Raw genomic sequence first — 27,628 nt, 5'->3', positions numbered from 1 at the left:
ACCTCCCCCCACCCCCACTCCCCCCCCCCACCTACCTCCCCGACACCAGCCTGCACAATCTTCAAACCAGTCTCCGCTTCCAAACCAGACTTGTCGGCATCTGTGGGCGAGAAAGGGGAGGGGGTTACTGTTGGTGAGAAGGGGGAGGGGGGGGAAAGGGGAGGGGGTTTTTCTATGGGTGGGTAGGATGACCACACTGGGGGAGTGGTCGACACTTCCCCCCTCCCCCCCAGGACAGAAAGGTACCGGACCCTTCAACCCTGACCCCTGACCCAACCTCACCACCCTCCCCATAACCCCTGAACTAATCAAGAACCTATCTATCTCTGCCTTAAAAATATCCACAGACTTGGCCTAGATAGAGCGGATGTGGGGAGGATGTTTCGTTTCCACTGGCGGGAGAGTCTAGGACCAGAGGTCACAGCCTCAGAATTAAAGGACGTTCCTTCAGACAGGAGATGAGGAGGAATTTCTTTAGTCAGAGGGTGGTGAATCTGTGGAATTCATTGCCACAGACGGCAGTGGAGGCCACAAGTCAGTGGATGTTTTTAAGGTAGGGATTGACAAGATTCTTGATTAGTGCGGGTGTCAGGGTTTATGTATTCATAGATACATGGACAATAGGTGCAGGAGGAGGCCATTCGGCCCTCGAGCCAGCACCGCCATTCAATGTGATCATGGCTGATCATCCACAATCAGTACCCCGTTCCTGCCTTCTCCCCATGATTCCGTTAGCCCAAAGAGCTAAATCTAGCTCTCTTTTGAAAGCATCCAGTGAATTGGCCTCCACTGCCTTCTGTGGCAGAGAATTTCACAGATTCACAACTCTCTGGGTAAAAAAGAGAGAGAGAGAGAGAGAGAGAGAGAGTGTTAGCTCTTGGGGCTAACGGAATCAAGGATTATGGGGAGCAGGAACAGGAAACTGATTCTGAACGATTCTGGATGTGTGTGTATATTTATATAATGGTATATGGACACACTGATCTGTTCTGTATTGATGCCTACTATGTTCTGTTGTGCTGAAGCAAAGCAAGAATTTCATTGTCCTATACAGGGACACATGACATTAAACTCCCTTGAATCTTGAATCTATGCTGAGAGAATGGAGCATCTGGGCTTGTATACACTGGAACTTAGGATGAGAGGGGATCTGATTGAAACATATAAGATTGTTAAGGGTTTGGACACGCTAGAGGCAGGAAACATGTTCCCGATGTTGGGGGAGTCCAGAACCAGGGACATTCTTGCTATTGAGGGAGTGCAGCGTAGGTTTACAAGGTTAATTCCCGGGATGGCGGGGACTGTCATATGCTGAGAGAATGGAGCGGCTGGGCTTGTACACTCTGGAGTTTAGAAGGATGAGAGGGGATCTTATTGAAACATATAAGATTATTAAGGGTTTGGACACGCTAGAGGCAGGAAACATGTTCCCGGTGTTGGGGGTGTCCAGAACCAGGGGCCACACACACAGTTTAAGAATAAGGGGTAACCCATTTAGAACGGAGACGAGGAAACACTTTTTCTCACAGAGAGTGGTGAGTCTGTGGAATTCTTTGCCTCACAGAGGGCGGTGGAGGCCGGTTCTCTGGATGCTTTCAAGAGAGAGCTAGGTAGGGCTCTTAAAGTTAGCGGAGTCAGGGGATATGGGGAGAAGGCAGGAACGGGGAACTGATTGGGGATGATCAGCCATGATCACATTGAATGGCGGTGCTGGTTCGAAGGGCCGAATGGCCTACTCCTGCACCTATTGTCCATGTATCTATGAATACATAAACCCTGACACCCGCACTAATCAAGAATCTGTCAATCCCTACCTTAAAAACATCCACTGACTTGTGGCCTCCACAGCCGTCTGTGGCAATGAATTCCACAGATTCACCACCCTCTGACTAAAGAAATTCCTCCTCATCTCTTGTCTGAAGGAACGTCCTTTAATTCTGAGGCTGTGACCTCTGGTCCTAGACTCTCCCACCAGTGGAAACATCCTCCCCACATCCACTCTATCTAGGCCAAGTCTGTGGATATTTTTAATACTAATATATTTTTAATAATCTCAGTGCTGGGACCCCAGCTATTTACAATATATATTAATGAACTGGATGAGGGAATTGAAGGCAATATCTCCAAGTTTGCGGATGACACTAAGCTGGGGGGCAGTGTTAGCTGTGAGGAGGATGCTAGGAGACTGCAAGGTGACTTGGATAGGCTGGGTGAGTGGGCAAATGTTTGGCAGATGCAGTATAATGTGGATAAATGTGAGGTTATTCATTTTGGTGGCAAAAACAGGAAAGCAGACTATTATCTAAATGGTGGCCGACTAGGAAAAGGGGAGATGCAGCGAGACCTGGGTGTCATGGTACACCAGTCATTGAAAGTAGGCATGCAGGTGCAGCAGGCAGTGAAGAAAGCGAATGGTATGTTAGCTTTCATAGCAAAAGGATTTGAGTATAGGAGCAGGGAGGTTCTACTGCAGTTGTACAGGGTCTTGGTGAGACACCTGGAGTATTGCGTACAGTTTTGGTCTCCAAATCTGAGGAAGGACATTATTGCCATAGAGGGAGTGCAGAGAAGGTTCACCAGACTGATTCCTGGGATGTCAGGACTGTCTTATGAAGAAAGACTGGATAGACTTGGTTTTATACTCTCTAGAATTTAGGAGATTGAGAGGGGATCTTATAGAAACTTACAAAATTCTTAAGGGGTTGGACAGGCTAGATGCAGGAAGATTGTTCCCCGATGTTGGGGAAGTCCAGGACAAGGGGTCACAGCTTAAGGATAAGGGATGAGAAGAACTTTTAAAACCGAGATGAGAAGAACTTTTTTCACACAGAGTGGTGAATCTCTGGAACTCTCTGCCGCAGAGGGTAGTCGAGGCCAGTTCATTGGCTATATTTAGATTCAGATTCAGATTCAGATTCAATTTTAATTGTCATTGTCAGTGTACATTACAGAGACAACGAAATGCATTTAAGAGGGAGTTAGATGTGGCCCTTATGGCTAAGGGGAGCAGAGGGTATAGAGAGAAGGCAGGTACAGGATACTGAGTTGGATGATCAGCCATGATCATATTGAATGGCGGTGCAGGCTCGAAGGGCCGAATGGCCTAGTCCTGCACCTGTTGTCTATGTTTCTATGTTATGGGGAGAAGACAGGGGAATGGGGTTGGGAGACAGATCAGCCTCTCTGTTGACAATACTATAGGTGTGATGAGCGGACGTCTACTCACCTGCCTTGGTGGCCACATCATCCACTGTCACGTTGTGGTCGTTGTGCCTCAGTCGAAAGGTCAACGCTGGTCCAATCACACTGAAAAGAAAGAAAAGAGAATCTGATCACAACACAATCACGTCACCATTCCACCGCGCCTAGTCTTGGTCGGGTCGGTCACGGTGGCGCAGGACGGGTAGAGTCGCTGCCTCACAGCGCCAGAGACCCCCGGGTCCGATCCCCATCACAAAGGCCGCATCCGTGAAAGAGGTTCGCAAGTCCTGCTCGCTATCTTTCGCCCGCATTCCACGCTGCAGGTGCTGGGATTCTGGAATCCATGGCAGCATCCAGAGGAGAACGGGGAGGGGAGGGGTGGGAGGAAGGCTGAGGAGGGGGGTTGATAGAGTGAGAGGAGAGTGGGGAAGGGGGAAGGAGGGACGGGAGGTAGGAGAATAGGGGGTGAGGGAGGGGGAAGAGGCGGAGGGAGGAGGGGGATTATGAGGGAAGGGGAGGAGAGGAAAGGAGGAGGAGGGTGTGAGGAGAGGGGAGAGGGGAGGAGGGAGGGAGGAGAGGAGGGAGGAAAAGGGAGAGGGGAGGAGCGGAGAGGGGTAGGAATGACCGGGAGAGAGGAGAGGAGAGGGAGGAGAGGAGGGGGGAAGGAGAGGCGAGGACAGAGAAGAGGGATGGGAGGAGAGGAGGGAATGAGGGGAGATAGGGGAGGGGAGGAGAGGAGATGATAGGGGGAAGGAGATAGGGGGGAGGCAGACAGCCGGAGTAGGGTGGGGGGAGGGGAGTGGGGGTAGGGGGGGGAAGGGAGGAATGACCTGGTGAGGGGGACGAAGGGTATGGGGAGAGAGGTGGCGGGAGGGATGGAGAACAGAGGGAGGGGGGAGGAGAGGGGGTAAGACGGGGGGGGGTGCGATGCTGGAGCGGCACCCGGCAGGGGCGGTTAAATTGGGGGGAATCAGTGGGGGGAGGGCGGAGGGGAGAGGGGGGTTGGGGATGGGGGGGGGCGGGGGGAGGAGGGAGGGGAGGGGAGGGGGGGGTGGGAGGGATATGGGTGGGGAGGGGGGGGCGGGGAGGTGGAGAGCTGTAGCGCCGGTGAGTTGAGTAAGGAAGGAGGGGGGGGGTGAGAGGGAGGGGGTGGGGAGGGTCCTGGAGGAGAGTGGGTGGGTGGAGACCGGGGGGTCCTCCCCGGGGAGGGGGGGATAGGGGTCGCTTGGAGGCAGCGGCGGGGGAGCTGACACGAGCGGCGGGGGTGGGATGCGTGTCCGGCATCTCTTGTGGTTGTTTTTAACACGGTGTGAGGCACTTTGGGGGAGATCAGAGAGAGTGAGAGGAGAGGAGAGGAGAGGAGAGGAGATGAGAGGAGGGGGAGGAGGAGGAGGAGGAGAGGTCAGGAGAGGAGAGGAGAGAGAGGAGATCCCAGGATTCTGAGGTGGGGGGAGGGGTGGTTGAGGAGGGAGAGGGGGATTGGGGAGGAGAGGGGATGAGAGGAGAGGGGAGTAGAGGGGTTGAGAGGGAGAGGAAGGAGAAGAGGATGAGGCGGTGAGGGAGAGGAGGTAGGGGGGAAAGGAGGGCGGAAAGAAGGAAGAAGAGAGGTGCGGAGAGGGGAGTGGAGAGAGGGAGAGGAGAGGAGAGTGCAGATGGGAAGAGAGAAAAGAGGAGAGGAGAGGGCCTGGGAGGGACGGAGGAGGAGCAATGGGGGGAGATGAGAGGAGGAGGGAGGGGAGAGAGGGTAGAGGAGAGTGAGGAGGAGAGGAGGGGAGAGGGGGACGAGGGAGGAGGGGGGAAGAGGAGAGGAGGATGAGCGGGCGGGAGAGAGGAGGAGGAAGAGGGGAGGGGATCGAGGGGGAGGAGAGGAGGGGAGGAGAGGGAGGGACGAAAGATGAGGAGGAGAGGGAGGGGGAGAGAGGAGGGGAGGAGGGGGGGTGGGGGAAAGGGGGGAGGGGAGGTGAGGAGAGGAGAGGGGGGGGTGGAGACGGGAGGAGAGGCGAGGCGAGGAGAGGAGAGGAGAGGAGAGGAAGGAAGAAGGGTGGAGAGAGGAGAGAGGAGGGGAGGGGAGGAGAGGGAGAGGAGAGGAGAGAGAGGAGAGGAGAGGGAGAGGGGGGAGGAGAGGGAGGAGAGGAGAGAGGAGGGGAGAGGGAGGAGAGGAGGGGGAGGAGAGGGGGGAGAGGAGGAGGGGAGGGGAGGGGAGAGAGAGGCAGGAGAGGGAGAGGGAGAGGGAGAGATAGAGAAGAGGGAGGAGAGGGAGGAGAAGGAGAAGAGAGGGAGAGAGAGAGGGGGAGGGAGAGGAGATAGAGAAGAGGGGGGAGGGCGGAGGAGAGAGAGAGGAGGGAGAGGGGGCAGGGAGAGGTAGAGGAGAGAGAGAAGGAGAAGAGAGGAGAGGGGAGGGACGGAGGAGGGGGAGAGGCACACGAGAGAGAAGACTCAGGGGAGCTGGAAAACACGGAGGGGGAAAAGGGGGGAGAGACTGGGACGAGGGGGAGAGGAGAAGAGGAGGGGGGAAGGAGAGGAACAGATGGGGGGGAGAACCAGGAGGGGGAAGGAAATCACAGTGAGAGAGAGTAGGAGGAGAAGACCCGGGAACCCAGGGAGGGTGCAGGAGAGGGAGAGGCGGGCAAGAAGGGAGAGAGGGATAAGAGACAGGTGGACAGAAGGGGAAGAGGGTTGGAAAAAGAGGGGATAATTCACTGACACAAGACCATGAGGAGGCAGGAGACAGGGGAAGAAGGGTCAGGCAAAAGGAGAGATAGGAGACTGCAAAGAGGTGACAGAACAAACACAGTGAGAGACTATTACACGAGAAACAAGGGAACATGATGCAAAGGAAGGGGACTACACATAGTGAGGACCCCATTAGGAGAGACATAAGGGGGGGGTTCTTAAGCAGAGACGGGGGAGCTCAGTGGAAAGGGACACCACCAACGAGGGAGGAGGGTAAGAGGAAAGGACTTATACAAGGAGGGAAGGTTCCCCAAAGTTAGATAGGGAGAATGGAAGGGGGAGGACCAAGGGACGGAGCACAGGGGAGGCGCAGGGGGGGGGAGACAAAAAAAGAGCCAAGGACGAAAGGTAGGGAGGACGGACCCAGAACTTACAGACAGCAAGAAAAAAGCACCAGGAGCATTTGGAGACGCAAACAGGAACGCATGCCGCAACAGACGGAGGAGAAGGGGCCGGCAGGTCACAGGCCGGTGAGGAAAAACCTGGAGTGTTTCCGGCTACACGCATCTGAGGGAGCTGGCGAAGGAAAGAGGGGAGGGTGCGGGAGGAGGAAAGTGGGAGACACAGAAAGATTCAGGAGAAGAGAGGATCGCAGGACCGTGGAAATCCTAGGAACAGGGGGGGATGTCAAGGAGAAAATATAGGAGATGGAAGGAGCGGAGACAAAGGAGAAAGGCGAAGAAGGGGGGCGAGGGAGACAAAGTGATCAGGTGACCGACCACAAGGGCCACACAGCAATAGCCGTACCACAGATAGGAACAACTGAGCGAAGGGATCACAAGGGGGAGGACTGAGAAGAGAGCAGACGGAAGGGAGGAAACAGAGGAGAGGGGGCAGAAGGGAGGAGGGGAGGGGGAGGGAGAGAGAAAACAGGTAGGAGGGAGAGGGGGAGAGGAGGGGAAAGAGGAGGGGGAGGGAAGGAGAGGAGGAGTGGGGGGAAGGGGTCAGGGAAAAGCAAGTGAAGAAGTGAGGCAGACAACCAGGAGGAGAAGAGGGGAGAGAGAAAGGAGGGGAGGGGGAGGGGCAAAAAGGGAAAAGAGGGGAGGGAGACAGAGGGAAAGAGGGGAGGGGAAATGGCAGGAGGGGAGAGAAGGGGGAGGGGGAGAGGAAATCAGGGAAGGGTCAGACACACAGGAGAAGAGAAGGGGGAATACAACCGGGAGAATGAGAGAGAAAGAGGAAAGGAGGAGGGATAGGAGGGACATTGACATCAGGGAGAGGAGAAACAGAGGAGGAGGAAGGGGAAGGGACAAGGCCAGACAAGGGGAAAGAAAGAGGAGACAAGAGAAGAGGGGAGAAAGGGGGAGCCCAGAGGGAGAGAACAGACAGGAGATAGAGAGGATCAGAGAGGGCCCAAGACAAGAGTTGGGGCACAGAGGCGGAGAGAGGGAGGAGAGGAGAGGGGCAGAGGTGGAAGTTGGAAAGGGAGGAGGAGGAAGAGAGAGGACAAACAAGTTCAAGCAGAGGGAGTGAAAAGGAAAGAAGAAGGAAAAGGAGCACAGGAGGGGAGGCAGTAGGGACAAAGCAGAGCCATCAGAAAAGAGGAGATGAAGAGACAGAGAATTACGGGGGCAGAAGCCTAGGAAGGAGCCAGAGAGAAGGAACGAAGGAGGAAGACAAAAGGAGGAACAAGGGGGACGGAAAGAGAGAGGACCAAAGGAATGGCAAAGGAAAAGAGAGAGGCCACACACACACACAGGGGACCCAACACACAAGAGTGAAAACCACAACAAGAAGGACAAAAAACCCCAAGGACAAGGACAGAAGATAGGAGAAAAGGAGGACACACAGGCAGGGAAAAGGATTCAGGCGGAGGGCCAGACACAGGACCCAGGGACACAGAGAAAAGGAACCACCACAGGAACAGAGAAGACAAGCGAACAACAGCATCACTCAGAAGGGAGACAACACAGGGAAACCAGAGAAGGACAGGGAAATAACAAAGAAAGAAGGGGGAAGGGGGAAAAGATGAACACACAACAGGAGAACAAGAAGAGGCAAAGGAGGACAAAAACAGGCAGATGATGGAAACAGCACACACAAGAAAAAGCCCACAGACACCACAAAGGACACACAGAGGCAAAAGCAGGGAGCTTGACAAACGGGAAAGAAACTGGGATTTAGGAGAAGGTACAGGAAACACAGTGGCAAGGGACAGGCCCAAGGGATCAAGGGACAGGGAAGGGGGAAAAATATACAAACAGCTCAACACAAAACAGAGGGTACACCACAGATCTACCCTCAGGAAGGAAAGGACACAGACAAAAGGGCGACACAGGCAGAGTAATACCCAGAAGGAGAGCCAAGGACCCAGGGGGGAACAAGAGAGGGAGGAGAAAGGAGGAGAAGGGCACCCAGGGCCGACAAAGCACAGGGTTGGGACAGAAAGAGGGAAAGACCAGACACACACTCAACATACAGACCAGGAAGGGAAGGGGGGGATGGAGGGGAGATGAGGACGGTTCACTCAGACAGGACAAGAGAGAGGACACACACCACCCCATGGCAAGGAAACAGGAGGGTAGGAGTCCCCACCCACAGAGGGAGAGGGAGGACACCAATCAAACAGAGGAACAAAAGGAGGAGGAACAGGACAGACACAGGCCACACCACAAACACACAAACCAGGCGAGCACCAAAAAACACGAGCAGGGAGGGCCAACAAGGAACAGGGACAGGACACAACCCACAGACAGACACCAACAGGCAAAACCAGGGACACACAGGGACAAGACACACAGAACACACACACAACCACACCACACAGGGACAAGGCACACATAGGAGACAGGGAAGCCAGGCAGGGGGGGAGACGGGGACAACAAGAGACCACAAAAAAAGCGGAAGGAGAAGGACAACAGGGAGAAACACAGGGGGGACCAACAAAACACCCAAGTACAAAGACAAAACAAGACCAGGAGAACCCCGCAGGGGAAACACAGAAGGCAAGACACAGAGTGGGAGGGAAACACAGACACAGGCACAGAAACAGGAACACAGACAGAGAGACACACCCAGACAGAAAGACAAGCCAGGGGGGAAGACACACACACACCGAAAAAGGACAACAGACACACACAGCAACAGGACACAAAACAGACACACACCACAACAAAAGGGACACAGGACACACCACACACAGACGGGAAAGGACACAAGAACACACAACACATTAGAACACACACAAACACAGAAAAACAGGACAACAACACACCCAAACACCCAAGACAAACCAAGAGAGAACAAATGGAAAACAGAAAACAAGAGACAAGACAGACAGGGAGGAAAGCACACACACAGCCAACACACAGACCACAAGGGAAACACACACACACAAAAAACAAAAACAAAACACACACACAAGGAAAACACAAAAAGAAACACCACAGGGACAACAGAAACAGGGAACAACACAGACCCACAAGGGGACCAACAAAAACATGACGAGGGGAAGACGAACCCAGGACGCACACAACAACCAACACCAGACAGGAACAAAACAGAACCAAGTGGGAAAACACACACGCCCACAAGGCACAGAAGGGAAACACACAGGACGGACAGCATGTCACCAGGGGAAGCAAACAACAGGAAACACCACAAGATGGACACAACAAAGGGGACCCCACACAAGCACGAACGAAACAAACAGAAAAACGACCAACACCACAGTGGACCACGGGAGAACAAAAGGGGATTATCAAGGAAAAGCTGGGGGACGCCAGGGAGAAGAACATATGGGACGGGCACCAAAAGTCAGCCCACAGAAAAAAAACCGCATTACCAAGAGGGCCCAGGGGGCAAAGGGACACCAACAACAAAAGGGATATCAAACACCAAACAACATACTAAAAGGGACAAAGGAGACAGGGGGAGAGGGACAAAAGGAGAGAACAAAGAACGGCAAAGACACAAAAAGACACAAAAAAGGAGGTACACACAACACACAGAGGGAGACAGGGAGAAGGGAACAAAAGACAATAAGACACTGGGAGACAACAAGAACAGGAGAGACACAAAAGGGGGGAGTCAAAAGGAGGACCAATAGACAACACAAAAAAAGACAGACCAAACAAACGGGGAAAAGAAACACGCCAAAGGGAAGGGGGAACAGACCACACCACCAACAGAGAGGAACAAGGGCACAGGCAGGGGGGGAACAACCCCAACACACCAGGGGGGGGGAACACCCAACCAAGAGATCACACACAAGACAAAGATAAGAGGCGGAATCAGTGGGAAACTGGGCGACCAAGGGACAGAACAGATGGAACAAGGGAACCACAGGCAGACACAAAGAGAAAATGACAAAAGAAAGAAGAGAGCAAACACAGCAAAAACAACAAAAAAACAGATGTTCGAACACCCCCCCAACTAGGGAACAAACCAGAGAGGATAGCAAGGAACAGGAGGAGAGGGGAAAGGGACCAGAGGGACCACACACACAAACGACAGACGGGAACAAAGAGGAGAAGGAGACACAAGGGGCAAAGAGACAACACAGAGAAAGACACAGGGGAACAGGAAAAAAAGGACGGGATACAGGAGAGGGGGGAAGATGGCGAAAGAAGACAAGAGGAACAGAAAGGTGAGGGAAAGAGCCACACGAGGGGAGAGACCAGAGGATAAGGGACACAACAGGCTGGAGGAACAAGGGAACAGGACACAGGGGGAAGAAGAGGGAGAGGTGAGGACAAAGAGAAGAGAGGGAAAAGGGTGGGAAGAAAGGAGAGGCGGGAGAGGGGACAGCAAGGGGACGAGAGAATGAGGGGGAGAAGCAGCAAACACCACGGGAAAGAAAAGAGCAGAAACTACAAACATACCCAAAGGGGGGGGGGAGGGAGGGAAGGGCAGCCAGGGAACAAGGGAGGAAAGAGGGAGTATACAAAGGGCCACCCACACAGGGGAGACCAGGGGATCTGGAAGGAGGCAAAGACACAGGGGGGGGAAGAAGGAGAGAGGAGGGAAGCAAAATAGGGGGGCACACCAGGAACAGGGGGGTAGGGAACATCAAAAACAAAGACACACGGGGGAATGCCAAAGGGGAAGAAAGGAAGGGGGGAGATATGGGGGAGGGTGGAAAGAGGAAGGGACAAAGAAGAGAAGGAGAGCAGAAAAAGGGGAAAGGGGAGGGGAGGTGGGAGAGAGACAAGAGGAGAGCGAAAGGAGAGGAGAAGGGGGACTAGGGGAAGCAGGGGAAAAAGAGGGGAAAGGAGAAGAGGAGAGAGGACGATCAAGGGGGGTGGGGAAGACAGATGAGAGAGGAAGAACGAGAGAGAAGAGTGTGGGAAGTTTCGGAACAAACCAGGGAAAGAGAGGAATGAAGGGAGACAGGGTGGAGAAGGGAAGGGAGATTGGAAACAAGAGGGGAGCGAGAAGGGCCAGAGATGAGTGGGGGAGGAAAGAAAATCAGGAGAGCAGCTCAGGGAAAGGGAGCCAGAGTCAGGGGGAGATCAGAGAAACCAGGAGAGGGGGCAAAAAGAAAGGAGAGATGGAAGGAGAAGGCCACAGGGGACAAGAGAGGGAAAGACAGGGGGTAGAGAAGGGTGGAGGGGACAAAAAGGAAGCAGAGGAGAGACGAGCACGAGACAGGAAGACAGGAGACAAGGGAGCAGGATGGAAGGGAGAGGGGGAGGGGAAAGAGGAAGGGTAAGAGGAGGGGAGAGGCCAAAGGGGGAAGGAACAGACGGTGAAAGAGGGGGGAAGGGGACAGAAGAAACCCTGGAGGGGGAAGAGAGGGGAGAAAGAGGGGAGACAAAGAGGGGAGGAGAAGGAAGAAGAGAGAGGGCAGGGAGGAAGTGGTGGAGAGAGGAAAGGGGGAGCGGGAAACAATGGACGGGAAAGATAGGAGGGGGCGGGGATGGGGGAGCTCAGAGAGAAGAAGAGGACAGGAGGAAGAGGAGGGAAACCAGGAAAGAGAGGGGAGGGGGGGCCAGAGAGAGAAAGAGGGAGGAGGAGGAGGAAAGAGAAGGAGGCAAAGAGGGGAGGTAACGGAGAGAAGGGGGGAAAAGGGAAGAGGAAGGAAGACAAGGAGGAGAAGGGCAAAGGAAGAGTGGAAGAGGGAGCACAAGAAAAGAGAAGGAGGGGAGGGAAGGACCAGGAGAGGAGAACAGAGAGGAGGGGAAAGAATGAGGAAAGGAGGGGAGAGGGAAAGGGAGAGAGGGGAGGGGGGAGATTGAAGCGTGAAGAAAATAGGAACCAGGGATTAGGCCATTAGGCCCTTCGAGGACCAGCACCGCCAGAATGAGTACGTGTGTTTCAGCTTTTTTCCCCTTATCCCCTGATTGCGTTAGCCCCAAGAGCTAAATCTAGCTCTCTCTTGAAAGCATCCAGAGAATCGCCCTCCACCGCCCTCTGAGGCAGAGAATTCCACAGACTCACAACTCGCAAAAAGTGTTTCCTCGTCTCCGTTCTAAATGGCTTTACCCCTTATTCTTAAACTGTGGCGTCTGGTTCTGGACTTCCCCAACATCGGGAGCATGTTTCCTGCCTCTAGTGTGTCCAAACCCTTAATAATCTTATATGTTTCTATAAGAATCCCTCTCATCCTTCTAAACTCCAGAGTGTAGAAGCCCAGCTGCTACATTCTCTCAGCATTATGAAGAGAGGGGAGGGGGGGAGAGGGGGGAGAGAGGGAGAGGGGAGAGAGGAGAGGAGGGGAGAGGGGAAGAGATGAGAGGGGGGAGAGGGGAGGAGAGGAGAGGGGGGGAGAGAGGAAAGGAGAGGGGGAGAGAGCGGGGGGAGGAGAGAAGGAGGGGAAGAGAGGAGAGGGGATGAGGGAGAGGGAGGGGGGAGGAGAGGGGAGGTGGGGGTAGGGGAGGGGGAGAGGGCAGGGGAGAGGGGAAAGAGGGGAAGGTGAAGAGGGGGAGTGGGAGAGGATAGGAGAGGAGAGGGGGAGAGAGGGAAAGAGGGGGAGAGAGGGGGGAGGAGGGGGGGGAGAGGAGAGAGGGAAGGGGGAGAAGAGGGGGGGGGGAGAGAGGAGGAGAGGGGAGGGAGGAGAGGAGGAGAGAGGAGAAGGGGGGAGAGAGGAGAGGGGCAGGGAGGAGAGGGGGAGGAGAGGAGAGGGGGAGGAGAGGAGAAGGGGAGAGAGGAGAGGGGAGAGGAGAGGGGGGAGAGGAGAGGAGAGAGGGGGGGCGGGAGAGAGAGGAAGAGGGGGAGGAGAGAGGAGAGGAGGAGAGGGGGAGAGGGGGGAGGGGGGAGGAGCGGGGGAAGAGAGAGGGGGAGGGAGATGGAGAGAGGGAGGAGAGAGGAGAAAGAGAGAGCGGGGGAGGGGAGAGAGAGAGTGGTGGGGGAGACGAGAGGGGGAGAGAGGAGAGGGGAGAGAGAGGAGAAGGGGAGAGAGGAGAGGGGTTAGAGTGTAGCAGGGGGAGTAGGAAGGGGAGGGGTGGAGAGAGTGGGGGGGGGGGAGAGGGGGGGGAGTAGAGGGGACAGCACTCGCCTGACTGATTGATGAAGTTGGGGTGGCAAGGTTGCCAGTACTCAACGCCGCGACTACAACAGCCTTAAAGTGGGGAAGGACAAGGGACTGAGAGAGGGGACTGGCGCGGGGGGGGGGGGCGGGGACGGAGAAGAGGGGGGGGGGGTGGGGGGAGGGGAGGGGGGGGGGACTCTGAGTGAGAGTGGGGGAGAGCGAGGAGAGAGGAGAAGGGGGAGAGAGATTGGGGGAGCAAGGATGGGGAAGGGAAGAGGGTGTAGAGAGAGAGAGTGGGAGAGAGTGTGGAGGAGATGGGGAGAAGAGAGGGTGGGAGAGAGATGGGGGAAGAGATGGGGAAGGGAAGAGGGTTGTGGAGAGAGAGAGAGAGAGGAGGGAGAGAGTTGTGGAGGAGATGGGGGGAGAGGGTGGGAGAGAGATGGGGGGGAGAGAGGGGAGGGTGGAGAGAGAGAGAGAGTGTGGGGGAGAGGGTGGGACAGATGGGGACGGAGAGGGTGGGGGATGGAGAGAGGGGGAAGAGAGGAGAGGGGGGAAGGGGAGGAGAGGGAGAGAGTGTAGGGGGGGAGAGGGTGGGAGAGAGATGGGGTGGAGAGAGGGGGGAGGAGAGGAGAGAGGGGACATGGAGGAGAGAGTTGGAGGAGGAGGGAGGGAGAGATGGTGTAGAGGAGAGGAGAAGGGGGGAGGAGGAGCAGGGAGGGAGAGCAAAGTGGAGGACGGGGGGGGGGGGGGGGGGGGGGATGGGAGGAGAGCATTAATATGGCTCCACACACAATATCCACTGTCCCCCTGGTTACACAGTACACCTCGTTGTCTCCTTCCTCAAAGCTAACAATTCCACATCTCCATTAGATCAGCCGTGATCGAATGGCGGAGTAGACTCAGATGTTGGTCCATCACAGCGGATCACACGGCTGCATTGGTGAGGCCAATTCTGGAGTATGGTGTACAATTCTGGTCGCCCAATTAAAGGAAGGATGGTCAACAAAATAGAGAGAGTACAGAGGCGATTTACTAGAATGTTGCCTGGGTTTCAGCAACTAAGTTACAGAGAAAGGTTGAACAAGTTAGGGCTTTATTCTTTGGAGCGCAGAAGGTTAAGGGGGGACTTGATAGAGGTCTTTAAAATGATGAGAGGGATAGACAGAGTTGACGTGGATAAGCTTTTCCCACTGAGAGTAGGGAAGATTCAAACAAGGGGACATGACTTGAGAATTAAGGGACAGAAGTTTAGGGGGTAACATGAGGGGGAACTTCTTTACTCAGAGAGTGGTGGCTGTGTGTGGAATGAGCTTCCAGTGGAAGTGGTGGAGGCAGGTTCGTTTTTATCATTTAAAAATAAATTGGATAGTTATATGGACGGGAAGGGAATGGAGGGTTATGGTCTGAGTGCAGGTAGATGGGACTAGGGGAGATTATGTGTTCGGCACGGACTAGAAGGGTCGAGGTGGCCTGTTTCCGTGCTGTAAATTGTTATATGGTTATATGGTTATATGGTTATCTATCTCTCCCTCCCAAACCCCATTCTCCTGCCCTCTCCCCATAACCCCTGACACCCGCACTAATCAAGAATCTATCTATCTCTGCCTTTAAAAACACCCAATGACTTGTGGCCTCCACAGCCGTCTGTGTGGCAATGAGTTCCCACAGATTCACCACCCTCTGGCTAAAGAGATTCCTCCTCATCTCCTGCCTGAAGGGACGTCCTTTAATTCTGTGCAATAAATCTAATGCCACGGTGGGCGCAGCGGTAGAGTTGCTGCCTCACAGCGCCAGGGACCCGAGTTCGATCCTGACCACGGGTGCTGTCTGTACGGAGTTTGCACGTTCTCCAGGTTTGTAGGTTAATTGGCTTGGTATGATTGTTTCATTGCCTCTACTTCGTCTAGTTTAGGGATACAGCGCGGAAACAGGCCCTTCGGCCCATCTAGTCCGCGCCGACCAGCGATCCCCGCACACGAACACTATCCTACACACACTCGGGGACAATTTTTACATTTACACCGAGCCAATTAAACTACAAACCTGCACGTCTTTGGAGCAATAGACAACAGACAATAGGTGCAGGAGTAGGCCATTCAGCCCTTCGAGGCAGCACCGCCATTCAATGTGATCATGGCTGATCATCCCCAATCAGTACCCCGTTCCTGCCTTCTCCCCATATCCCCTGACTCCGCTATCTTTAAGAGCCCTATCCAACTCTCTCTTGAAAGCATCCAGAGAACCGGCCTCCACCGCCCTCTGAGGCAGAGAATTCCACAGACTCACAAGTCTCTGTGTGAAAAAGTGTCCGTTCTAAATGGCTTACTCCTTATTCTTAAACTGTGTGTGTGGCCCCTGGTTCTGGACTCCCCCACCAACATCGGGAACATGTTTCCTGCCTCCAGCGTGTCCAAACCCTTAACAATCTTATATGTTTCAATGAGATGCCCTCTCATCCTTCTAAACTCCAGAGTGTACAAGCCCAGCTGTGTGAGGAGGAATCAGGACAAAACCCACGCTGGTCACCTGGGAGAACGTGCAAACTCCGTACAGACAGCACCCGTGGTGAGGACGGAACCCGGGTTCGAGGCGCCGTGCGCTCTTGAAGGCGTTGAGAATTTCAGCCCGAGTTGTCGTGTGGTGGGATCAGGGACTTACCTCTTGCTGGTGACGATGTAAGCGTACTCCTCCTTTCCGGAGCCGGTGGTGGTGGTGGTCGGGGATGGGTCCGGATGGAGAACCTCCCCTCGTTTGCGTAGGACCGCTTCGCCCCGGTCCACCGCGCCCACACCGGGCTCCCGACCGCGCTCCTCCTTGCGCCCGTCCGAGCCCACCGCCGACTCTGGCCCTGGAGACACGTCCTCCGCCGTCCGAGATCCCGACTCCGGCTGCCGTTGGTTGCTCCCCTCCAACACGGAGCCCTTCTCCGCAGACGCAAGCGTCGGGGGATCATCACGCCATGGGGTGGGGGGGACAGGGAAAAGATTCAATGGGAACATTTTAAAGTTTTAAAAATAACTTTAACAGTTTTAAAATATGCGGGGTATTTTGGATATGCATGTAATAGACAATAGGTGCAGGAGTAGGCCATTCGGCCCTTCCAGCCAGCACCGCCATTCAATGTGATCATGGCTGATCATCCCCAATCAGTACCCCGTTCCTGCCTTCTCCCCATATCCCCTGACTCCGCTATCTTTAAGAGCCCTATCTAGCTCTCTCTTGAAAGCATCCAGAGAACCGGCCTCCACCGCCCTCTGTGAGGCAGAGAATTCCACAGACTCACCACTCTCTGTGTGAAAAAGTGTTTCCTCGTCTCCGTTCTAAATGGTTTACCCCTTATTCTTAAACTGTGTGTGTGGCCCCTGGTTCTGGACGTCCCCCAACATCGGGAACATGTTTCCTGCCTCTACCCTTAACAATCTTATATGTTTCAATGAGATGCCCTCTCATCCTTCTAAACTCCAGAGTGTACAAGCCCAGCTGTGTGAGGAGGAAAGCGAAGATCTCAGAGATGACCCACGCGGGTCACGGGGAGAACGTGCAAACTCCACACAGACAGCACCTGTGGTCGGGATCGAACCCGAGATTGACTTTGGTCCAATTGTAAATTGTCCCTAGTGTGTGTGTGTGTGTGTGTAGGATAGTGTTCCCAGTGCGTGTAGGATGGAGCTAGTGTGCGGGGTGATCACTGGCCGGCACGGACCCGGTGGGCCGAAGGGCCTGTTTCCGTGCCGTATCTCTAAACTAAACCAAAGCAAAAATGTGCAGTAATGATGGAGCAGCCATCTACACGGATGTGGTGGTGTACATCATCTAGATGGGCCAAAGGGCCTGTTTCCATGATGTATCTCGAAACTAAATCCCACAGCAGGAGAGACTCATTGCCCGGCCCCCAGCTCCAAGAGATGTATCGCGGGGCGAGGGCGAGGGTGAGTTTTGTACCCCCACTTCCTAATTACTGGGGGGGAGGAGGGAGTTTTGTACCCCCACTTCCTAATTACTGGGGGGGAGGGGGGAGTTTTGTACCCCCACTTCCTGATTACTGTGGGGGGGGAGTTTTGTACCCCCACTTCCTGATTACTGTGGGGGGGGGGGGAGTTTTGTACCCCAACTTCCTAATTACTGTGAGGGGGGGGGGAGTTTTGTACCCCCACTTCCTAATTACTGGGGGGGAGGAGGGAGGTTTGTTCCCCCAATTGCTGAGTAATGTGGGGGGGGAGTTTTGTACCCCCACTTCCTGATTACTGGGGGGGGGGGGGGAGTTTTGTACCCCTACTTCCTGATTACTGTGGGGGGGGGGGGGGAGTTTTGTACCCCCACTTCCTGATTACTGTGGGGGGGGGGAGTTTTGTACCCACCCACTTCCTGATTACTGTGGGGGGGGGGGGAGTTTTGTACCCCCACTTCCTGATTACTGGGGGGGGGGGGGGGAGTTTTGTATCCCCACTTCCTGATTACTGTGGGGGGGGGAGTTTTGTATCCCTACTTCCTGATTTACTGTGGGGGAGGGGGGAGTTTTGTACCCCCACTTCCTGATTACTGTGGGGGGGGGGAGTTTTGTACCCCCACTTCCTGATTACTGTGGGGGGGGGGGGGGGGGGGGGGGGGGGGAGTTTTGTACCCCACTTCCTGATTACTGGGGGGGGGGGGGGGGGAGTTTTGTACCCACTTCCTGATTACTGTGGGGGAGGGGGGAGTTTTGTACCCCCACTTCCTAATTACTGGGGGGGGGGGGAGTTTTGTACCCCCACTTCCTGATTACTGTGGGGGGGGAGTTTTGTACCCCCACTTCTAATTACTGTGGGGGGGGGGGGCAATTTTGTACCCCCCAGATTACATAGGGGTGGGGGGGCGAGTTTTTACCCCAGTTCTAGATTACTGGGGGTACGGGCGGGTGGGAGGGGGGGGGGGGGGGGGGTCCTTACCTTCTTCGGACGAAGACCACCTGTGGCCTCAGGAGCTGTTGGAGGAGAGAGGGAGATGTTATTCCCACCACACCAGCCCCCCCCCCCCCCCCCCCCAAAAACATCCACACACTCTGCGCACATGCTCAGCACCCACCCACGGCACGGTGGCGCAGCGGGTAGAGCTGCTGCCTCACAGCGCCGGAGACCGACCTCACGGGTTCGATCCCGACCGCGGGTGCTGCCGGTACGGAGTTTGCACGTTTCTCCCCGTGACCTGCGTGGGTTTCCTCCGGGCGACTCCGGTTTCCCCCCACGCTCCAAAGACGTCCGGGTTAGTGGGTTAAGGGGCCACTGTAAGTTGTCCCCAGTGTGTGTAGGATACAGTGTGTGGACGTGGGTTGACTTTGGTGGTCGTAGGTTGTCGTGTGTGTGTGTGTGGTCACAGGCTGACGTCCTAAAGGGGTCGCCGACTGTCGGTAGCGCGCCGTGGCTTGCCGTCACGGGGAGAGAACGTACAAATTCCGTACATTTACGAACCATTTAGAAAGGTACACGGATAGGACAGAGGGATATGGACCAAAGGTGGGACTAGTCTTAAAATTCTTAAGGGGTTGGACAGGCTAGATGCAGGAAGATTGTTCCCGATGTTGGGGAAGTCCAGGACAAGGGGTCACAGCTTAAGGATAAAGGGGAAATCCTTTAAAACCGAGATGAGAAGACCTTTTTTTCACACAGAGAGGGGTGAATCTCTGGAACTCTCTGCCACAGAGGGTAGTTGAGGCCAGTTCATTGGCTATATTTAAGAGGGAGTTAGATGTGGCCCTTGTGGCCAAGGGGATCAGGGGGTATGGAGAGAAGGCAGGTACGGGATACTGAGTTGGATGATCAGCCATGATCATATTGAATGGCGGTGCAGGCTCGAAGGGCCGAATGGCCTACTCCTGCACCTAATTTCTATGTTTCAATGTTTCTATGTTAGTGTTGGTGGGCCATGTTGGCCTGGGCTGGCAAGGACGGGATGGGCCGAATGGACTGAAATAAATTACCAGGCATCTGACGGCCAGCACGCACGCACGCACGCACGCACGCGCTCCCAGACAGTCCCGACGTTCACAGATTGACTGAAAGTTTCGCACTTTGTTGTACGAAGATTATTCAGGAAGCGTTTGAACTAAAAACAGATGATAATTGTTGGCTCGGAGCGGCTGAGTCACCGGGAGAGATCTCGCCACTGCCAGCATGAAACATGAACGAACGCACTTTACATGAATGCTCGGAGAGAGAGGCAGGAGCAGAGTTAGCCCACGCAGGTTTTATTTTTGTGGAGAGGCAGCGTGGGAGAGAGAGAGAGACAGAGAGAGAAAGACGTCAGCTGTGACTCAGACACAGAGAGAGAGAGATAATCCACCTTGGAGATCGGGGCACTGAACACACTGCCTCATCTCCTCTATCTAAATGTCGTCAAGTTGGGGAAAGGGGAAGTACAACGGGATCTGGGGGTCCTTGTACATCAGTCTACGAAAGTAAGCATGCAGGTACAGCAGTCAGTGAAGAAAGCAAATGGCATGTTGGCCTTTATAACAAGAGGAATCGAATATAATAATAATAATAATAATAATACAATAATTTTATTTATGGGCGCCTTTCAAGAGTCTCAAGGACACCTTACAAAAATTTAGCAAGCTAGAGGAAAAAACATGTAAGGGGAATGAAATAAATAGTAGAGACATGACTAGTACACAAAGTAAAGACAGAATTCAATTCAAAACACAATATGAGGCAATTCAAGCACAGATGAAAAGGGAGGGGGACGTGGGGCTAAGGATAGGCAGAGGTGAAGAGATGGGTCTTGAGGCGGGACTGGAAGATGGTGAGGGACACGGAATTGCGGATCAGTTGGGGGAGGGAGTTCCAGAGCCTGGGAGCTGCCCTGGAGAAGGCTCTGTCCCCAAAACTGCGGAGGATGGACTTGTGGATGGAGAGGAGACCGGCTGATGTGGATCTGAGGGACCGTGAGGGTCGGTAGGGGGAGAGGAGGTCAGTGAGATATGGGGGGGGGGGGCAGATGGTGGAGGGCTTTGTAGGTGAGGATCAGGAATTTGTAGGTGATCCGGTGGGAGATGGGAAGCCAGTGAAGTTGTTTGAGGTCTGGAGTGATGTGATGCCAGGATTTGTTGTGGGTGATGAGTCGGGCGGCTGCGTTCTGGACCAGTTGGAGTCGGTTGATGTAGGTGGAGCTGATGCCAAGGAGAAGTGAGTTGCAGTAGTCCAGTCGGGAGGAGATGAAGGCATGGATGAGACTTTCAGCAGCGGGAGGTGTGAGAGAGAGTCTGAGTTTGGCGATGTTGCGGAGGTGAAAGAAGGAGGTTTTAATGACATGGCGGATGTGAGGCTCAAGGGAGAGGGTGGAATCAAAGATCACGCCAAGGTTGCGGGCCTGGGGAGATGGGGAGACAGTGGTGCCGTCGATGGTGAGAGTGGGGTTATTGATTTTGCTTAGTGGGGATTTGGAGCTTATGAGGAGGAATTCTGTCTTATCGCTGTTGAGTTTGAGGAAGTTATGTTGCATCCAGTTTTTTGTAGCTGACAAACAGGAGTTGATATGGGAGGGGAGGGGGGGGGGGGGGGGGGGGGGGGGGGGGTGGGGGGGATTTGGTGCCGAGGTAGATCTGGGTGTGTCATCGGCGTAACAGTGGAAGTCCAGATTGAAGTGGCGGAGTATCTGACCAAGGGGGAGGATGTAGATGATGAAGAGGAGGGGGCCGAGTACGGAGCCTTGGGGAACACCTTGACTGACTGTGGCTGTAGCAGAGGTGTGGTTGTGGAGAGAGATGAAGTGGGATCTGTTGGAAAGGTAGGAACGGAGCCAGCTGAGTGCAGAGCCTTCAATGCCGAGGCCGGTTCACTGGATGCTTTCAAGAGAGAGCTAGATAGGGCTCTTAAAGATAGCGGAGTCAGGGGATATGGGGAGAAGGCAGGAACGGGGTACTGATTGGGGATGATCAGCAATGATCATATTGAATGGCGGTGCTGGCTCGAAGGGCCAAATGGCCTACTCCTGCACCTGTTGTCTATTGTCTCATCTCCTCTCATCTCTCCCTCCCCGCCCCCCCTCTGAAGCCACCGCTGTACAATCATAGAGTGATAGAACTTGTCACGGAGGCGCAGCAGTAGAGTTGCTGCCTCTCAGCGCTGGAGATCCGGGAACGATCCCGACTACAGGCGCTGTCTGTACGGAGTTTGCACGTTCTCCCCGTGACCTGCGTGGATTTTCTCCGAGATCTTCGGTTTCCTCCCACACTCCAAAGAGTTTGCAGGGTTAATTGGCTTGGTGTGTGTGTGTAAATTGTCCCTAGTGGGTGTAGGATAGTGTTAGTGTGCGGGGGTCGCTGGTCGGCACGGACCCGGTGGGCCGAAGGGCCTGTTTCCGTGATGTATCTCTAAACTAAACTAAACTTTGTCAAACTTTGAGCGTGGGACTCTCTGGGTGTTCTTTGTGTTATTCAGCACGGAAACAGGCCATTCGGCCCGTCTTGTCCATGCTTGTCAAGGCGTCATAGAGTCCTCGAGTCAGAAAGCGTGGAAACAGGCCCTTCGGCCCAACTTGCCCACACCGGCCAACATGTCCCAGTTACACTAGTCCCACCTGCCCGCGTTTGGTCCATATCCCCCCAAACCTGTCCGATCCATGCACCTGTCTGTTTCTTAAACGTTGGGACAGTCAATAGACAATAGATAATAGGTGCAGGAGTAGAGGCCATTCGGCCCTTCGAGCCAGCACCGCCATTCAATGTGATCATGGCTGATCATCCACAATCAGTACCCCGTTCCTGCCTTCTCCCCATATCCCCCGACTCCGCTATCTTTAAGAGCCCTATCTAGCTCTCTCTTGAAAGCATCCAGAGAACCGGCCTCCACCGCCCTCTGAGGCAGAGAATTCCACAGACTCACCACACTCTGTGAGGAACAGTGTTTCCTCATCTCCGTTCTAAATGGCCGACCCCTTATTCTTAAACTGTGTGTGGCCCCTGGTTCTGGACTCCCCAAACATCGGGAACATGTTTCCTGCCTCTAGCGTGTCCAAATCCTTAACAATCTTATATGTTTCAATGAGATGCCCTCTCATCCTTCTAAACTCCAGAGTGTACAAGCCCAGCCGCTCCATTCTCTCAGCATATGACAGTCCCGCCCTCCCAGGGCTCAGCTACCTCCTCTGGCAGCTCGTTCCATACACCCACCACCCCTTGTGTGAAAAGTTACCCCTCAGATGCCTATTAAATCTTTCACACTCACCTTAAACCTGTGTCCTCTGGTCCTCAATTCCCCTACTCTGGGGCAAGAGACTCTACCCGATCTATTCCTCTCATGATTTTGTTCACCTCTATAAGATCACCCTTCATCCTCCTGCGCTCCATGGAATAGAGACCCAGCCTGCTCAACCTCTCCCTGTAGCTCACACCGTCTAGGAATCTTGACTCTTGACTCTTGACTCTCTAGTAAACGGCAGGCAATTTCCATGCTGAATAAAGAGGGTTCCAAACCCGAAACGTCGCCTAGGCATGTTTCCATGCTGCCTGACCCGCTGAGTTACTCCAGCACTCTGTGAAACGTCACCTATCCATGTTCTCCACAGATGCTGCCTGACCCGCTGAGTTACTCCAGCACTCTGTGAAACGTCACCTATCCATGTTCTCCACAGATGCTGCCTGGACCGCTGAAGTTACTCCAGCACTCTGTGAAACGTCACCTATCCATGTTCTCCACAGATGCTGCCTGACCCGCTGAGTTACTCCAGCACTCTGTGAAACGTCACCTATCCATGCTCACCACAGATGCTGCCTGACCCGCTGAGTTATGGTACACCAACATCTATGGAGCTAAAGAAATAGGCAACGTTTCGGGCCGAAATCCTTCTGGAAATAGGCAACGTTTCGGGCCGAAACCCGGAAGGGTTTCGGCCCGAAACGTTGCCTATTCTCCTTAGCTCCATAGATGCTGCTGACACCCCGCTGAGTTACTCCAGCACTCTGTGAAACGTCACCTATCCATGTTCTCCACAGATGCTGCCTGACCCGCTGAGTTACTCCAGCTTTTTGTGTCTACCCTGGTGGGACTGGTGTAGCTGGGACATTGTTGGCCGGTGTGGGCAAGTTGGGCCGAAGGGCCTGTTTCCCACACTGTATCACTCTATGACGCCACGATATAAATGGCGGAGCAGACTTGACGGGCCAAATGGCCTCATTCTACTCCGACGGACGTATGAACTGATGATCACACTGGTGACTTGCACGGGGCTAGTCCCATGGGCCACATCTCTCTCAAGGGCCTGTCCCACTTACGCGACCTTGGGCTCGCAAGTTACTCGCTCTCGTGGTCGCTTGAGGCGGTTACGGGGACCGTATATGGCCGCGCGGGGCCGGTCCCACTTAGAAAGCGCGGAGTTGGTCCCAACATCGCGCGGGGCTCCGAAATTCTTGCAGTGGCCGAAATCTTTGCGCGCCAACGGCCTGTCGTCCCGCGTACGCACGCAGGCGCATTGCGGTCGTACACAGCGTCTTGACGGCGTGCCCCTAGCGCGTGGCCTTGCGTGATGACATCACCAAATCACGCCGCGCGGCGCCCAAATTCAGTCGGCCCGCCTCCTGCCCAGCTGATTGGTAAGCATGACGCAAATGACGTCACGTGCGAACTTAGCGTGAACTTAGCGTGAACTCCGCTTCCGTTTGGTCGCAACAAACGCACGCAACCGCATTTAACCTTTGAACTTCGACCTTACCCGCTTGAGGTCGAGGTGTGTGGAGCTCAGCGTCCGTGGCCTTTGGCCCGTCGCGGTGGTTTAGGGTCCAGTCCGCGTCGACGGGCCGGTGGCGGTTGCCGTGGTCAGTGGGATAGTCTGGGTCGTTGACACTGTGGAGGCCATTCTTCCTCTGCACGCTCCTCTCCCCCATGCCTCTCAACTCCAGCACGCTCACACCCTGCTCAAACAGAGGAAGAGTCGTTCCGTTAGAACCTGCGGTAGTCAAAGAAGGCCGCTCGGCCCATCAAGGCTGTGCTAGCTCATTAAAAATGGAGGCACCTTGCCCCATCCCCCATCAATTTGGGAAGTCAAATCAGGGCAGGACCTGCACAATGTTTAATACAGTTCAATTTTAGTACAGTTTATGTACAGTTTAAGTATAGTTGTAACTATCGTCTTGTAGACAATAGGTGCAGGAGTAGAGGCCATTCGGCCCTTCGAAGCTGCACCGCCATTCAATATGATCATGGCTGATCATCCCCAATCAGTACCCCGTTCCTGCCTTCTCCCCATACCCCCCCTGACTCCGCTATCTTCAAGAGCCCTGCCTTCTCTCATAGAAATATAGAAAATAGGTGCAGGAGTAGGCCATTCGGCCCTCCGAGCCTGCACCGCCATTCAATATGATCATGGCTGATCATCCAACTCAGTATCCTGTTCCTGCCTTCTCTCCATACCCCCCTGATCCCTTTAGCCACAAGGGCCACATCTAACTCCCTGTTAAATATAGCCAATGAACTGGCCTCAAATACCTTCTGTGGCAGAGAATTCCACAGATTCACCACTCTCTGTGTGAATTTTTTTTTTCTCATCTCGGTCCAAAAAGATTTCCCCCTTATCCTTAAACTGTGACCCCTTGTTCTTGACTTCCCCAACATCAGGAACAATCTTCCTGCATCTAGCCTGTCCAACCCCTTAAGAATTTTGTAAGTTTCTATAAGATCCCCCCCTCAATCTTCTAAATTCTAGCGAGTACAAGCCGAGTCTATCCAGTCTTTCTTCATATGAAAGTCCTGACATCCCAGGAATCAGTCTGGTGAACCTTCTCTGCACTCCCTCTATGGCAAGAATGTCTTTCCTCAGATTAGGAGACCAAAACTGTACGCAATACTCCAGGTGTGGTCTCACCAAGACCCTGTACAACTGCAGTAGAACCTCCCTGCTCCTAGACTCCAATCCTTTTCGAGTTCATGTTGTCATTTGTGGGCGGAGCACCAAGGCAAATTCCTTGTATGTGAATACTTGGCCGATAAACGTATTCATTCATCACGTACAGCGTGACCGTGTTTGGCGTCGGCCTCTTGGCTCCGTACCTGCGGGTTGGGGTAGGGGACGGGGTAATCCCTGCCAGCGCCTCGATCCAGTGGCAGCAGCAGCTTCAGGTAGCGGCGAATCTCCGAGACGGGCCACTGGTCCGGGGGGATGTCCACGGGGCGCCGTGCCGCCTCCGGGGGCATCGCCAACCTGCAACAAAAAACCGGAGAAAAATCCCAGAACGTGCAAACTCCGTACAGACAGCAGCCGCGGTCGGGGTCGTACCCGGATCTCCACCGCTGCGCTGCGCGGTATAGACAATAGACAATAGGTGCAGGAGTATTCGGCCATTCGGCCCTTCGAGCTTACGGTCCGAAACGTCTTTTCGCTGTCCCAGGAGTCGGCCATTCGGCCCTTCGAGCCAGCACCGACTCTCCAGAGACCATTCGGACCTAGGCAACGTTTCGGGCCGAAACCCTTCTGGAAATAGGCAACGTTTCGGGCCAAAACCCGGAAGGGTTTCGGCCCGAAACGTTGCCTATTTCCTTAGCTCCGTAGATGCTGCTGCACCCGCTGAGTTACTCCAGCACTCTGTGAAACGTCACCTATCCATGTTCTCCACAGATGCTGCCTGACCCGCTGAGTTACTGGAGTAACTCAGCGAGACAGGCAGCATCTCCGGAGAGATGGACTAGGCGACGTTTCGGGGCGAGACCCTTCGGGATAGCGCGCAAGGAAAGCTTTTCACTGCACCTCGGTAAACGTGGCAATGAAGTGTGTGTCTGCATCAGTACGTGTGTGTGTGTGTGTGTGTGTGTGTGTGTGTGTGTGCTCTGGGTCTGAACCTCTCCCCCCCTGGCCTGCACCCCTCCCCCACTAAGCGCTCTCCCCGTACCTCTCGCCTGCTCTCGCCGTGGACAGTCGGCGCTGCGCGGGCAAGAATCGCGGCACCTTTTCCATCTCCATGCCGATCACATACTGCGTGACATCATCTTGCCATGACAACCCTGCAGAAGAATATTTTTTTTAAACCGGCAGGAATACGAACTACCGCGCAAAACAAACTAACTCAGTCAACGTCGCTCCGAATAAAACGAGTTCGGTATTCCGACTGCACATGCCCAGGCCAAAGGTCACGATGCATAAACATTGCTGGAAAGCAGTGGAGCTGTGTACAAAGAGAAAATCGTTTAAGGATAAGGGGGAAGTCTTTTAGGACCGAGATGAGAAAAAAAACATTCACACAGAGAGTGGTGAATCTGTGGAACTCTCTGCCACAGAAGGTAGTTGAGGCCACACAGTTCATTGGCTATATTTAAGAGGGAGTTAGATGTGGCCCTTGTGGCTAAAGGGATCAGGGGGTATGGAGAGAAGGCAGGTACAGGATACTGAGTTGGATGATCAGCCATGATCTTATTGAATGGCGGTGCAGGCTCGAAGGGCCGAATGGCCTCTACTCCTGCACCTATTGTCTATGTTTCTATGACCTTCATTTAGACAATAGACAATACGTGCAGGAGTAGGCCATTCGGCCCTTTCAGTCCGCACCGACCAACGATCCCCGCACATTAACACTTAGACAATAGACAATAGGTTCAGGAGGAGGCCATTCGGCCCTTCGAGCCAGCACCGCCATTCAATGTGATCATGGCTGATCATCTACAATCAGTACCCCGTTCCTGCCTTCTCCCCATATCCCCTGACTCCGCTATCTTTAAGAGCCCCATCTAGCTCTTGCATGAAAGTATCCAGAGAACCGGCCTCCACCGCCCTCTGAGGCAGAGAATTCCACAGACTCACAACTCTCTGTGAGAAAAAGTGTTTCCTCGTCTCCGTTCTAAATGGCTTACTCCTTATTCTTTAACTGTGGCCCCTGGTTCTGGACTCGCCCAACATCGGGAACATGTTTCCTACCTCTAGCTTGTCCAAACCCTTAATAATCTTGTATGTTTCAATAAGATCCCCTCTCATCCTTCTAAACTCCAGAGTGCACACGCTCAGCCGCTCCATTCTCTCAGCATATGACAGTCCCACCATCCCGGGAATTAACCTTATAAACCTACGCTGCACTCCCTCAATAGCAAGAATGTCCTTCCTCAAATTAGGGGACCAAAACTGCACACAATACTCCAGTTGTGGTCTCACTAGGACCCTGTACAACTGCAGAAGGACCTCTTTGCTCCTATACTCAACTTCTCTTGTTGTAAAGACAAACATGCCATTCGCTTTCTTCACTGCCTGCGCTACCTGCATGCTTACTTTCATAGACTGATGTACAGGGACCCCCAGATCCCGTTGTACTTCCCCTTTTCCCAACTTGACACC

General features: G+C 54.1%; 1 protein-coding gene across 1 annotated transcript in view; it reads right to left on the bottom strand.

Moving 5' to 3' along the window:
- The window catches only part of LOC129694880 (receptor-type tyrosine-protein phosphatase-like N), a gene marked incomplete at its 5' end in the record, with an annotated part of 60,071 nt that overhangs the window by 19,298 nt on the left and 13,145 nt on the right, over positions 1–27,628 (bottom strand). Inside the window, 7 exons of the mRNA XM_055631637.1 lie at positions 36–100; positions 3,227–3,306; positions 16,004–16,269; positions 18,271–18,305; positions 24,029–24,227; positions 25,363–25,513; positions 26,199–26,310. Of these exons, the coding sequence (XP_055487612.1) occupies positions 36–100; positions 3,227–3,306; positions 16,004–16,269; positions 18,271–18,305; positions 24,029–24,227; positions 25,363–25,513; positions 26,199–26,310 (908 nt within the window). The remainder of the gene's footprint in view (positions 1–35; positions 101–3,226; positions 3,307–16,003; positions 16,270–18,270; positions 18,306–24,028; positions 24,228–25,362; positions 25,514–26,198; positions 26,311–27,628) is intronic.

Source organism: Leucoraja erinacea, unplaced genomic scaffold (assembly GCF_028641065.1).
Source record: "Leucoraja erinacea ecotype New England unplaced genomic scaffold, Leri_hhj_1 Leri_841S, whole genome shotgun sequence".
Taxonomy (NCBI): Eukaryota; Metazoa; Chordata; class Chondrichthyes; order Rajiformes; family Rajidae; genus Leucoraja; species Leucoraja erinaceus.
The sequence above is the reverse complement of the archived record's forward strand: the minus strand, read 5'-3'. Positions and strand labels throughout refer to the sequence as shown.